Consider the following 13,959-nt stretch of genomic DNA (forward strand, 5'->3'; position numbering starts at 1 on the left):
CCAAAATTAATTTTTTTTCGACAAATATTTAATTTATGTTACCACCCTATCAACTTATTTATTCAAACTAGAAAAAAATCAGGCCCGGATTTAAAAAATAAGTTCGTTTTGGTCTTAGAAAAAATTTCAACCTGTATACGCTTTTTGAAAACTCTAATATGAATTTTACAAATTAGGCAAATAGGCAACTAAAATTGCATATTTATTTTTTTCCCCACACGATTACTTAATTTTTTATAAAAAAAATCAAATTTGACTATGAATAATTAAAAGTTTGGTAAAGTGAACCATAGATATAAAAAAATTAACTTTTATTACAAAAATAAATTTTTTTGAACAAATATTTAATTCATGTTACCACCCAATCAACTGATTTATTCAGACTAGAAAAAAATCAGGCCCGAATTTAAAAAAATAGTTCGTTTGGGTCTTAGAAAAAATTTCACCCTGTATACGTTTTTTGAAAACTCTAATATGAATTTTACAAATAAGACAAATAGGCAATTAAAATGGCATATTTATTTTTTCCCCACACGATTACCTAATTTTTTATTAAAAAATCAAATTTGACTATGCATAAAAAGTTTGGCAAAGTTTTTGCATAGATTTAAAAAAATGAACTTTTTTTACAAAAATTAATTTACAAAAACCACGTTTTTCTTAAAATTAAAAGTTTTACTATTTTTTTTTCTATAACACGTCTAGATCTAAATCTCCCCATAACACTTCTTTTGGACTCTATAGTTTAACGAAGACGTGATCAAATAGATAAATTTTAAATTTTTTCACTTAATTTTTGCGATTTAACTTTGCAATTCACGAATCTGCACCTTTTATTTTTAAAAATTCATAACTTTTACGAGAAGAAGACTGAAAGTCTACAACAATTTTCATAGTCTTCACAATGTAAGAGATATGTGCTGTAAAAATTTCAGAAAAAAAAATATTAAAATGGAACAGAGTTGTAGCGAGTTAAACCGTGATTTCATTTTTTTTTTCATTTTTAGGTTAAAATTCCGATTTTGACAAATTTCATTTTTTAATAAAAAATTAAGTAATCGTGTGGGGAAAAAAATAAATACGCCATTTTAATTGCCTATTTGCCTAATTTGTAAAATTCATATTAAAGTTTTCAAAAAGCGTATACAAGGTGAAATTTTTTATAAGACCAAAACGAACTAATTTTTTAAATCCGGGTCTGATTTTTTTCTAGTTTGAATAAATCAGTTGATTGGATGGTAACATAAATTAAACATTTGTTCAAAAAAAAATTAATTTTTGTAATAAAAGTTAATTTTTTTAAATCTATGGTTCACTTTACCAAACTTTTAACTGATTGTCAAATTTGATTTTTTTATAAAAAATTAAGTAATCGTGTGCGGAAAAAAATAAATATGCCATTTTAATTGCCTATTTGTCTAATTTGTAAAATTCATATTAGAGTTTTCAAAAAGCTTATACAGGATGAATTTTTTTCTAAGACCCAAACGAACTAATTTTTTAAAGCCAGACCTGATTTTTTTCTAGTTTGAATTAATCAGTTGATTAGGTGGTAATAGTGTAACGATTGGCCAAAATAAGAGACACATCGATCTGACCGTTCAAAAATTATGACGAATACAAATTTAAGTCAAAATGCGAAACTCACCCTGTATATTATTAAACAATGGGAGCAGACACTTTTTAATGGTCATTTGTTATTCCCCATAGGAGCCTCTATACGAGGTAGGAGTATGTACAGTTCCCCATGACTCACCCTGTATACCGTACCGAGCTGTACTATCTGATTGTCTTATTGATTTATTTATTTTCAATAAAAACCTTTAATCTTCGCAACAATAACAAGTTTTTTCAAAAGAAATAAATATTGCTTTGAAATACATGGTGATTCCATATAAGTTTGGGTGTGTGTATGTATACTTAGGGGGTTGGGTACGCCACCTAATTTATTTATTACAAGAACTGTATGTAAATAATATCGCTAATGAAATCTGGAGTTTGGTAGGGATGTATAATATCCCCCATTCTATTCAATATATAGAGTGAAACACACTATGCGTCAAGTTTTTGTGAAATGGCAAAGTGGAGTAACAATAGTAGGAAAAAAAATCAAAAACCTACGATATACTTATGACACGGTTATATTGGAGTCTTTTGCAGAAGAATTGGAGTGAATTATGAATAAGTTGGACACGGTGAGTACAAAATATGGTTTTAAAATAAATATACAAAAAACCAAAATAATAGTCATCGATAAAAGAAAAACAACAGAACAGAGATAAAAAACATGACCAGGATATGAAGTTGTCAGACAATTTGATTACTTAGGTTCCATCATCGCTAACAGTGGAGGGTGCCAAGATGAGATCCATCGACGCGCCACAATGGATGGTTGGATCAAATAAAGGACATGAGTGGTTACTCATTCACCGAAACAAAACAACACATAAAGAAGAGAGATAATTGGACAGAAATAGTCAAACGAATTACATGTGCCCAATATATTCGTACGAAGGAGAAAACATAGAGGAGGATTATAGTATATTAAGGGACGTACTGATTAACTGTACCTATATTATATTATATACCTCTGGAGTATTCTATATCCTCTCGTGAGACAGTATAGTGGCTGTGTACTGAACGAAATGGATTTACAGTAGAACAATAAAACTTTCTTGAAAATATGAATTGTCGTTTTGACTATGTATTAGATCAAGAACCTGTTATACAACCCTCGAAAGCAATTTTGTACTAAATATCTTTTCAATATGACAATATACATAATATGTATGTACTTACGTGCTCCTATGTACTTGAGATCCAATAAAAGAGGTACTAATAAGTATAATAAGTGCCGCCATCTGCAAAACAAATAAAGACTCTTAAAACATTTACTATTTTAAGTTGGAATTAACCACATTTTAGTTGAAAATACATACGTAACAAAGTAGTAAATACCATAAAAAATGCGATAAGAAACTAGTTTTTTAATCAAATTAAACTTATTGTTCTCAGTTTTAGGGTCAATTCGTGGTCCAAAGGTGGTTGCTTGACTATTTTTAATATTTTTTAAAACGTTTTTTATATACTTGGCTTGGTTGTTGTCACTGTCACGGTCTCCGCAAATTTTGTAATCCATTTTAAAAATAGTTCTAGGCTACCTAGGTACCTGAAATTTTCGTAATAGCTTAGAATTAGCTAACAATGCAATATTTAATTGCTATTATACAGGGTGATTGATTAGTGGGGTAAAGCTTCGTAGATCCATTATAGTAAAATGGATAGCGATAAAAGTTAATAACAAAAATTGTAGCCAACTTTGAACTTCACATTACAAAATTAGTTAGAATGTTACAGGGTGTTTGATAACATAGTGACAGATCAAAGTTATGTTTTTGTAAACGGAACACCCTATATTTTATTTTATATTCAAAATCTTCTTAACTTTTCCATTACAAAAATATAAAGGTTTAGTATGTTATACAGGGTACCTATTTACAAAGTTATATCATTATAGAGAGATAATTCAAACGATTTTGGCCCATCATAGACCGAAGTTCTCCAACAATTAAAATACTTTGGACATGTTATGAGAGCCAACACAGAAAACATGGAAAGACTCATTATACAAGGAAAGGTGGAAGGCCGAAGATCACGAGGAAGATCCCCAACAAGATGGATCGATCAGATTACAGGAATATGCAAAAGACCTATGCATGAGTTAAAAGAAATGACCAGAGACAGAGATCTTTGGAGACGGACAATACACGACATCACGTCGACCACTACACTCCCTCCGGGGGGTCAGGATTAAAGAGAGAGAGAGAGACCGAAGTCGATTTTTAATTAACTTACATTTTGAGGATGATCTCTCTCCACTGCAGTTAATTAGCATCAGAACTAAATATAAATGAAGTGTCACCAAAACGTTTGGAAACGCATCATTCAAATTTTTTTCTTTTAACAGTCGGTACATTTGAAATTCTTTATTTATAGTTATTTGATATGCCGATTTCCTCTTTAAATGAATTGAAAAAGTCTACAGATTGTACCAGTTCGACACTTAGGTTTTCATTAAATCATTACTATAAATTTTGGTAAGCTTCAGTGAGTGAGCTTCAATTTCATTGAGAGTTAAATTTTCCAAATAATGTAAATCTGATTTAAAGAGGAAATGAACTGATCTATAATAGCGATAAAATGTTTGAGTCCTAAATTTCTCTGATGTTGTCATTTCAGTCTCTGAAATATTCCTTAAAAGAATATAAATTCTTCTGACTGAATTAAGGTCAATATTTGGATCTTGAAGAATACGACTTGTGCTGTTTGTCCTCTCTAAGATTTCATTCCAAAATATTGCAAATATTTATTCCTGTTTTCAGTAAAATCTTCGATTATACAAACCCTTTGCATCGCTACTACTTTCAAATTATTGCTTATCGTCTTCTGACATTTTGGATAATGCTCCTTTAATCTGATTACAACCTTTAACTATTGCTTTTGCGGCGTCACTTCTAGATGACCGTCTAGTAGTATTTACTCTTTTAGGAACAATAATGTTTCTGCCACGGTCGACGTTGCTCTCGCTTAAAGACGCAGCTTTTACACATTCGATTAACAAGTTGTATCTACAGGGTGATTGATTAGTAGGGTAAAGCTCAATAGCTCCGCTATAGTAATAGATAGCAATAAAAGTTAATAACAAAAATTTTAGCCACCTTTACAAAATCAGTTAGAATGTTACAGGGTGTTCGATAACACAGTGGCAGTCCACATTTTTGTTTTTTTTTTAAATGGAACACCCTATATTTTATTTTAAATTTGAAATCCTGTTAACTTCTCCATCACAAAAATATAAAGGTTTGTTACCTTTATATATAAAAGTATATATAAAGGTTTATACAGGGTATTTACAAAGTTATAACCAATTTTGTATGAAAATCGTAACAAGTTCAACTCCCTGTATAAATAAAAATAAGCACAACAGCAATGGTTTATTAATGCCCTATTGCTAATTTTCTTTATATCAAATACAGGGTGAGTCAAAACGCAAGTACATTATTTTCTTAGTAATGTTAAATGAAACATCCTGTATTTTATATCAATATTGAAAAGTAACGTTAACGTACTTTAATTTTTATATAACATTCCCTATACCCAAATTTATTAGTTTTCGAGATATTTTCATTTTTCAGAGCAAATTATTTTAGGTGTTTCAATTTATCTAAATTTTAAGTAAGCCATGACTGAATTGATAATTGAAGATTACCGATTATCAATCCGGTAATCAATGTAACACTGTAGCAAATAAAGAAATAAAAATAATTTATTAGTAATACATTTTACAAACAAAACACAACAACTACATGCTACATTTTTGAAACAAATAAAAACTATCTTTTTATGTAAATGCAACAAATAAACAAAGAAAATTAGTAATAAATTTTACAAAAAAACACACAAACAAAAAATACAATATTTTGTGAAGACAATTAAACACTACTTTTTTATGTAAATGTAACAATGTAACAAATAAAGAACGAAACATAATTTATCAGTAATACATTTTGCAAAAAAACATGTTTGAAAAAATTAGAAGCTACTTTTAATAAAATATTTTTAATATTTAATTACATAAGGTGTTCAAAATTATCTCCTAACACATTTATGTATGCCTAAAAACGATCATTGAATGAGCTACTTACTCTACGGAGCATTTGTAAATTAACACATCGAAATACACTTTGTGTGTGTGTGTGGAAAGATAATGGCATGGAATCAAGTCCATTTGCCACAGAAGGTTGTAAAATGAATTTTCTTATAGTATAACTACAGAGATGTGGGTTATGCCGTTTTAAATTTGTATTTTATTTCCTTTAATAAAATTTACTAAAAGTTCTAAGGTGTTTTTATTGGCAGCTAACAAAATGTGTGTGAGATTTAATGGAAGAAAATATTTCATTTCAATAAGTGTACGAATTAAATCATTGGATTTTTTTAAATGTTTTTTGCAACCGAAAAATATATGATTTAGATCTCCTTAAGAGTTCTGATCACAACTACAGGCCGAGGACTGTATAATGCCCAGCTTAGCAAGGTGCGATGGAAATCGCCCATGATTTGTTTTAAGTCGAAAAACACTTGCCGAAAAGAATTTTGAAGTAGGGTAGTTGAAAATATATAGAGGTGGGGATGGTAGGGTAGGATGTATTTTAAAGTAGGTATTTTGTGAGTTTTCTACAGTATTTTCCCACTGTCGTTCCCATTTTAATCTTATTTTATTTTTTATCAAATGAAAGACGTCTGGTAATGTATAAATATTACAAAGAACTCCGTTAAGTACTGCTTCCTTAGCCAAACTATCAGCTTTTTCATTACCTAGTATACCTGTATGACCTTTGACCCATACAAATGTTATATTTAAATCTGCTATCAAATCTTTTAAATTGCATAATATAGGACATTTCATTCTATCAAATTTTATGCTTTTTATTGACTCCAATGCAGACTTAGAATCAGTTAGTATTACTCCATCTCGTAAATTATTTGATGTTAACCAAGTAATGCCCTTCCAAATTGCTATAAGTTCAGCAGTATATATCTATGCTACATATTGATGGTAATTTAAACATAAATGATTGTTTTGTATTTTGGATAAAAACTCCACAACCAACTCCGTGTTTTGTTTTTGATCCATCTGTATATATAAATGGCTTATTGACTAATCCACCTAATATGGATTTTAGAAGGGTGTGATTTATATGATGGTATTCTGTATAATTGGGTATTATGACTCTGTGTGGTTTTATTAGTGATCTATAGGGTATGGTATACATAAACAATGTTTTATTTTTACCAAAAGAAATGTGATCAGCATTGGTCTCAACGAAAGCTTCTGCCAGTGGAGGAGAATTCTTTATTTTCCAAAAGCGGTTTGTTAAATCTTCTTTTGCAATATCACTTAATTTGTTGATCATGTTTGACTCTAAGGATTTTAGTTTTAAAAGATATTTTTGTGATAATAGCTGCCGACGCAAATCCAAAGGCAATTCATTACATTCTGCCAGTATTGCTTTCACCGGTGATGATATCATTCCACCTATGCAAGTTCTAAGACATTTATATTGAACTCTGTTTATTTTGTTTAGATTGGTGTTACAAGCAGATCCGTATAAACAACATCCATAGTCAATGATAGACCGCACATAGGCTCTATAAAACAATAAAGCTATACCAGTAGCTGCGCCCCAACTTCGATTTGTTACACACCTAAGCAAATTATAGCCTTTCTCACATTTGTTTATTAAGTGACGTATGTGACTCGACCATAGTAACTTGGTGTCAACAATGATACCTAAATATGTACTTAAACTCTTTAACTACCGACAAGGTACGCCCACACAGAGTTAATCTCTCTGGTGCACGTGGTCTATGCCTGCTAAAAAACATAATAGAGCATTTTTCTGTTGAAAGGGTCATACCGGTTCCTTCTGTCCATGTACTTACCTTATGCATAATATTATCAAGAGCCTCAGTGCATGCTTCATAGCTATTTTGGATGGTGTATATACAGATATCTGCATATTGTATGCAATTTACGGAATTATGAAATAGTGAATGAATATTGGCAGAATATATATTAAAGAGTATAGGACTAAGTACGCATCCCTGTGGTAACCCATGATAAACAACCCTTGGACCATGTAACACATTTCTATGGTCTCTAATATAGACATGTCTAGAAAAATATAGTTGCAATATATTTAGAGCAGTCGTTTCGCTAAGACCAATCTTAACCATTTTCTGTTTAAGTATATTTATATTTACAGAGTCGTAAGCCCCTTTTATATCTAGGAATAAACAAGCTAGATACTTGTTGCCAGAAAAGGCAATCTGGATGTCATTTACTAAATGAGTTACTGCATCCAAAGTACCATATCCCCTTCTAAAACCGTATTGAGTATTAGGTAAGATATTGTTATACTCGATGTACCACTCCAGTCTTGTTTTTATCATTCTTTCGAACGTTTTAGTTATACATGACATTAAAGATATAGGGCGATAAGAGGAAGGCATATTTCTATCTTTAGTAGGTTTTAAAATTAAACAAATGGTAATTTGTTTGAGATGCTCAACATAGTTTGAATTCACCCACCAATCATTGTATATATTTAGTATAAAATTTTTAGCAACTTGGGGAAGATTTTTAATAATGTCATATGTAACATAATCATTACCCGGAGCAGTACATCTAGAGGTCTTAATTGAAGCTTCAAGTTCTGTTATATCAAAAGGTGCATCCATGTAGTGGCTGCCAATTTTCTCGTTCGGACCTTCAAGCATATTTGGCACAAAACTAGGTGCTACAATATCAAAAATTTGGTTTATTAGTTCTTCAGATAGAGGATGTTTTTTAAAAGTTGGGTTTTTGTTCGATATTTTTTTTATAAAACTCCAAATTTTTGATATTGGGGTATTTTTATATAATTTGTTAATAAAATTTTTCCAGCATAGTTGTTGCTTTTGTTTAAAAAGTAATTTAGCTTTGGCCTGAATATGCTTAAACTTGAGGTAATTTTCATAATTCGTGGTCATTTTATATTCATGGTATGCGTCTTTTCTATCATTAACAATTAAAGTGCATTCATTATCCCACCAAATAAGATTTGGAGGTTTTTTACTGTTACCTGAACGAGATTTCATTGACTTAGAAGTTGCATCATTTATTACTTTCATAAAAAAATCAAAGGAGTTATTATTATTGTTATTGTTATAGATTTGTGTTTCGATTAGGTTTTGAAAAAGCGTCCAGTCAGCTGAAGACTCAATCCATTTTCTAGAAGGTGTTTTGTTAGTGGGGATATATTCCCGAGATATAGTAATATGGATAGGGAGATGATCTGAGCCAAGTGCATCATTCAGAGGATTCCATTCAGATAAACTTAAAAGGCTAGGTGAGACAAAGGTAAGATCTATGGCAGAAGGTCTTTCGTTAGGTCTGACTATCTTAGTAGGTCGTCCGTCGTTTAAAATAATTAGGTTAGTTTCTTCTATAGCTTCTACAAGTCGATTTCCTTGTGAGTTATCTATTGTAGAGCCCCAAAGACTGTGATGACAGTTAAAATCACCGCATATAACGACATCACCCTGTAGTTGTGAAAAAAGATTATTCCAGTCAGTCTTAGTTGCTTTTATGTTGGGAGCTTTATAAATGGAGGCTAAGGATATCTTAAGGTCATCGATATATGCTGCACATACTTCTATTTTGGAATTAAAGTTTTTTACGAATTGAAATTTCATGATAGCATAGGGAATCTTTAATAAGTATGGCAGTGCCTCCGAATCCATCAGTTCGATCTATATGTAATATATTGTAAGTTGGTAAATGAAATATTTTCTCTTTAGATAACCAAGTTTCGTTAAGCATAATTAAATCAAATTTAACAGCGTGATCGTTTAGAAAATTAATAAGATTAGCTTTGTTTTTAGTAATGGAGTTACAGTTCCATTGCAATATATTTATCATCTACTTAATAATAATTTTCGTCACTATCACTATCATTGTATTGTATCGTATCTAAGATTGTTCTGAGTTCTGTTTGTGTTTCCTGGATAACTAGTGGATCTGGGTTTACCAAATTAAATTTTTTAAGCATATTTTCAAAAATAGGAAGTTTCTGCAGTATCTGTGATTCTAATTTTTCTTTGTATGAATGGAAAGCTTCTCTATGTGGATTAGGAATGATAGGATTTGAAGCGGTATTTTTAAGTTTAAATGAAGGGGGTTTATTAACTGAAAGGGGCGAACTTACTTTGCGCTTTTTCGGCTGTTGGTAATGTGGACGTGGTACCCAATTTTTATTACTCGTGGAGGGGGAATTGTTCGTGTCAATATTACCATTTAGCTCAGGGAAATTGTTTAAATTATTTAGAATATCGAAATTATTATGTGTTACTATTTTAGCGTAAGACGGATTTCTTACAATAACTTCAGCTTCTTTAAATGATACATTTTTTTCAGACATGATCTTTTTAATTTTTAATTGTTCCTGGTATTTCGGGCAAATTTTTGATACGGACTGATGGTCATGCTTTTCACAGTATATGCAGTAAGTGTCAGAAGTGCAATCGGTATCATCATTTTCATCGTGGGTTTGACCACATTTTTTACATTTAGTTGTAGTGCTTTTACAGTATTTGGCTGTGTGGCCATATCGAATGCACCTGAAACACTGAACTACAGGATATATGTAGGGCTCTACAGCAAATCTCACCAAATCAATTTTAACAAATGTTGGCAAACTATTTCCTAAAAACGTCAAGACGATCATTTGTCTAGGGACAAACTGTGTCTCATGATCAGAATCAACTATCCTACGTTTCATTCTTTTTACATCTACAACTTTATGTTGACTTTCGATATTCTCCATTATATACTTTTCGGACAAAAATGTGTCAATTTGTCTGATAATTGCCTTTTTATGGTTGAAAAAAATAGGTATATACGCGATCAAATTGTTATCTTTTATTAATTTATGTCCTATAATGGCATTAGCAATATTATAAGATTTAAAAATAATTTTTACTTTATTTCTCCCGACTAATTTTATGTCAATAACATGTGTGTTAAAAGTAGTATTTTTAAATAAATAGTGCCCAACTTTAACAGCCGATAAATGACTTTTTTGATCAACCGGTTCAACGATAACATAGTACGGTCCGATGTCTGTCGAAATATATATATTTTATTATCAATTTCCATTTCGCCTTGTATATCTTTCTCATCTGGTGGGTCTTTTCCAGACGGGGTTAAAGAGTTTAAAGAGTTACTCATTATAATATTAATAAACTTGTACTTACCTTAACTATGGGTTTATGAAATAACAAACCAAAATAAAATATCTACCTGCCTAAATTCGAGCAAAAAGTAATTAAGCGCGTGTAACAAAACCAACCTTACTGTTCGGAAGACACACTAATACTAGAAATACACTTTGTATTCTATTTTTCATCTCATCCCTTGTTGTTGGAGGTATTTTATAAACTTCATTATTAACGTAACCCCAAAAAAATCAGTCGATTTTATTAAATTCTGGTGATTTGGGTGGCCACGCTACTGGTCCATTGAAAAATGAAAATATCTCGAAAACTAATAAATTTAGACATAGGGAATGTTATCTAAAAATTAAAGTACGGTAATGGTACTTTTCAATAGTGATATAAAATATACGGTGTTCCATTTAAAATTACTGAGAAAATAATGTACTTAAAAAATATAGGGTGTTCCATTTAAAAAAAAAACAAAAGTTTGGTCTGCCACTGTGTTATCGAAAACCCTGTAACATTCTAACTAATTTTCTAATGTGAAGCTCAAAGGTGGCTAAAATATTTGTTATTACTTTTTATTGCTATCTATTAATATAGCGGAGCTATTGAGGTTCACCCTACTAATCAATCACCCTGTATAATATGTACTTCCGAGAAATCAAAGAATGCTATGGCAGCAGCAAAACACTCATCTGCAGCACTCAGGACAACCCCAAGCCTGAACACCATTGTATTTTCCACTCATAACTGATGCGTTGTCGTAGGACTGTCCCCTGCAGTTTTTCAAATCGATAGCATCTTCTTGCAAGAATGTCATTAGAGAATTAAATATATCTTCTGTTTTTTGACCGTGATTTGGCAACAATATGAAAAACCTTTCAACAGAAGTGAAACCTTCCATGTAACGAAATATCACAGTGAAATGATTGACAAAAATTATTCTATGTGAATAATGTGCTGATTTTTTTAAATTTGGGGCTTTGTGGAGGCATCGGGCAGCTGCCCAGCCTGCCCCCTTAAATGCGGCCCTGACTATGCCATATCAGTGGTAGCAAAGGGCCCCCCGTCAAACCTTGATATGGGGCCCCAGTGGGGCTAGCTACGCCACTGCAGAGTGCAGATCGCGTAATTTTATGTGTAATTACACATTACACCAGGGGTGGCCAACCTTTTCGGCAGCCGGGCCAAAATTCGGAAACACAATTTCGCACCGGGCCGCACTACTAAATAATCTATGTAGCTAACTAACGAACAAAAAAAAAACATAATTTTTGAAGATATTTTAAAAAATAAAACAAACTTCTTGGTAAGACAATTTAATGAAAAAATAAAGGCACTAATTTTTTGTTTTATGTATCATTCTGCTAACTGAACAAATTTGTAAATTAATGAGATATCTGACTTTGTTTAGCAGAACTACATAAGCTCATTAATCTCGCTCGACTGCAGTCGTTACTACACGCAGACAGTTTTCTAGATGAACATCGGTAATCCGTGTTCTGATATGGGATTTAATATGCTTTATCCTACTAAAAAGTTGTTCACACGTGTAAGTGTTTCCAAATAATGAAATCATGAACAGAGCATGTTTGTAAAATGTAGGATATATTTCTCCTTGTCAAAATAGTTTTTATAGAATTCTTCCACGCCAACCTGACTAAATTTTTCTTTCAGCTGTAGGTACATCAAAATCGGAAACCCACTCGTCGTCTTGAAAGTCTGAAATGCTCTTTGATTTGCTTTCAAAAAATGATTGTATTTCTTGCCTCAAATCAAAAACTCTTCAACATTTGTGCACGGGTCAGCCATCTTACTTCTGCATAAAATATAACATCATCATATTCTGATTCGAAGGACTTGAGAAATTCTTGAAATTGACGGTGATTCAAACCTTGTGACTTAATAAAGTTCACTATTTTGATAGTTACCTTCATAACATGGTCCATTTCGAGAGATTTGGCACACAAATTCTCTTGATGAATAATGCAATGAAAGCATCGACGTATTGCCTACTCTATAGGCCTCGTTTTCAATCAGTTTTACCAAACCTACGTATGTCCCAACCATTGCTGGAGCACCATCAGTTGTTAAGCCCAACCAGTTGTTGTTTAGTTGTAATGAAAAGCGATTGAGTGTTGTTTGACCGGCCTCTAATAAATCTCGTGACTTAGTGGTATCTTTAAGTGGAACTAATGCTGCTAGTTCTTCAGTTTTATTAAAATAGGCATCAACACCTCGGATAAAGATCACCACTTGTGCAGTATACGTCATATCGGTGTTTTCATCCAATGCCAGAGAAGAGAATAATATATGAACTCAGATGCCCGATTTTTTAACTTTCGACATGTTTTCCAATATCATCTACACGCCTTGTAACAGTTTGACGAGATAGAATTATTTTTGAGAATTCCATTTTCTGTTCTGGACATATTTCAGCGACACTGTGCAAACACTCCTTAACAATTTCACCGTCTGAAAAAGGCTTTGATTTTTTTTCTAGGATTGCAGCTACTGCATAACTCTTTATGTATGTTTGGTATTTGTTGAGATTAAACATAAGAGAGAAAATTAAAAATATTTTTGGTAAATATTGTGATCTCAGTATCGTAATTATTTTTTTAATCTTAGCTTAAATTGACTTAGTCTTAAAATTGACTTAGCTTCGCGGGCCACAAGCTGACTTGACTGGGCCGCTGGTTGGCCACCCTTGCATTACACCTTCAATTTGCCGTGCACTTCTCGTAGACTGTAGACTCTACCGATAAGCCGATAGGTAGAGTGGTTGATGAGTTGCAGCGAGCCCTTTCAAGTTATGTATCAGCATCAGTGCAAGTGCAAATAAACAGTGTGAAAAATGAAAAAAATATTGGTGTTTTTCTGTTTTTCTTATTGTTTCAGTTATTAAATTCGACGCCATTCGACGGTGATATATGAGGGGTCTGAATTCAAAACCGGACATTTCCACTTTGTCATTCCGAGTAAACTGAAAAAAAAAACAATTTACAACTTTACCGTTCCCTATCTCAAATTGGAGGAAAGGTCCACTTTTGCATCTCAACCAATTCTTTCACACTGAATTACTACTAGGAACTGTCCAATTTTGCTCTTTATCAAATTAATATATGGATCTTT

The 13,959-nt window shown here is 31.9% G+C and overlaps 1 protein-coding gene across 6 annotated transcripts in view; it reads right to left on the bottom strand.

Annotated features, from left to right (window-relative positions):
- The window catches only part of LOC114335747 (collagen alpha-3(IX) chain-like), a 408,590-nt gene that overhangs the window by 306,110 nt on the left and 88,521 nt on the right, over positions 1 to 13,959 (bottom strand). For all 6 annotated transcript variants that reach the window (XM_050653325.1, XM_050653322.1, XM_050653324.1 and 3 more), the window contains exon 2: positions 2,800 to 2,861. In XM_050653325.1, coding sequence (XP_050509282.1) covers positions 2,800 to 2,861 — 62 coding nt within the window. The remainder of the gene's footprint in view (positions 1 to 2,799; positions 2,862 to 13,959) is intronic.

This window comes from Diabrotica virgifera, chromosome 6 (assembly GCF_917563875.1).
Source record: "Diabrotica virgifera virgifera chromosome 6, PGI_DIABVI_V3a".
NCBI lineage: Eukaryota > Metazoa > Arthropoda > Insecta > Coleoptera > Chrysomelidae > Diabrotica > Diabrotica virgifera.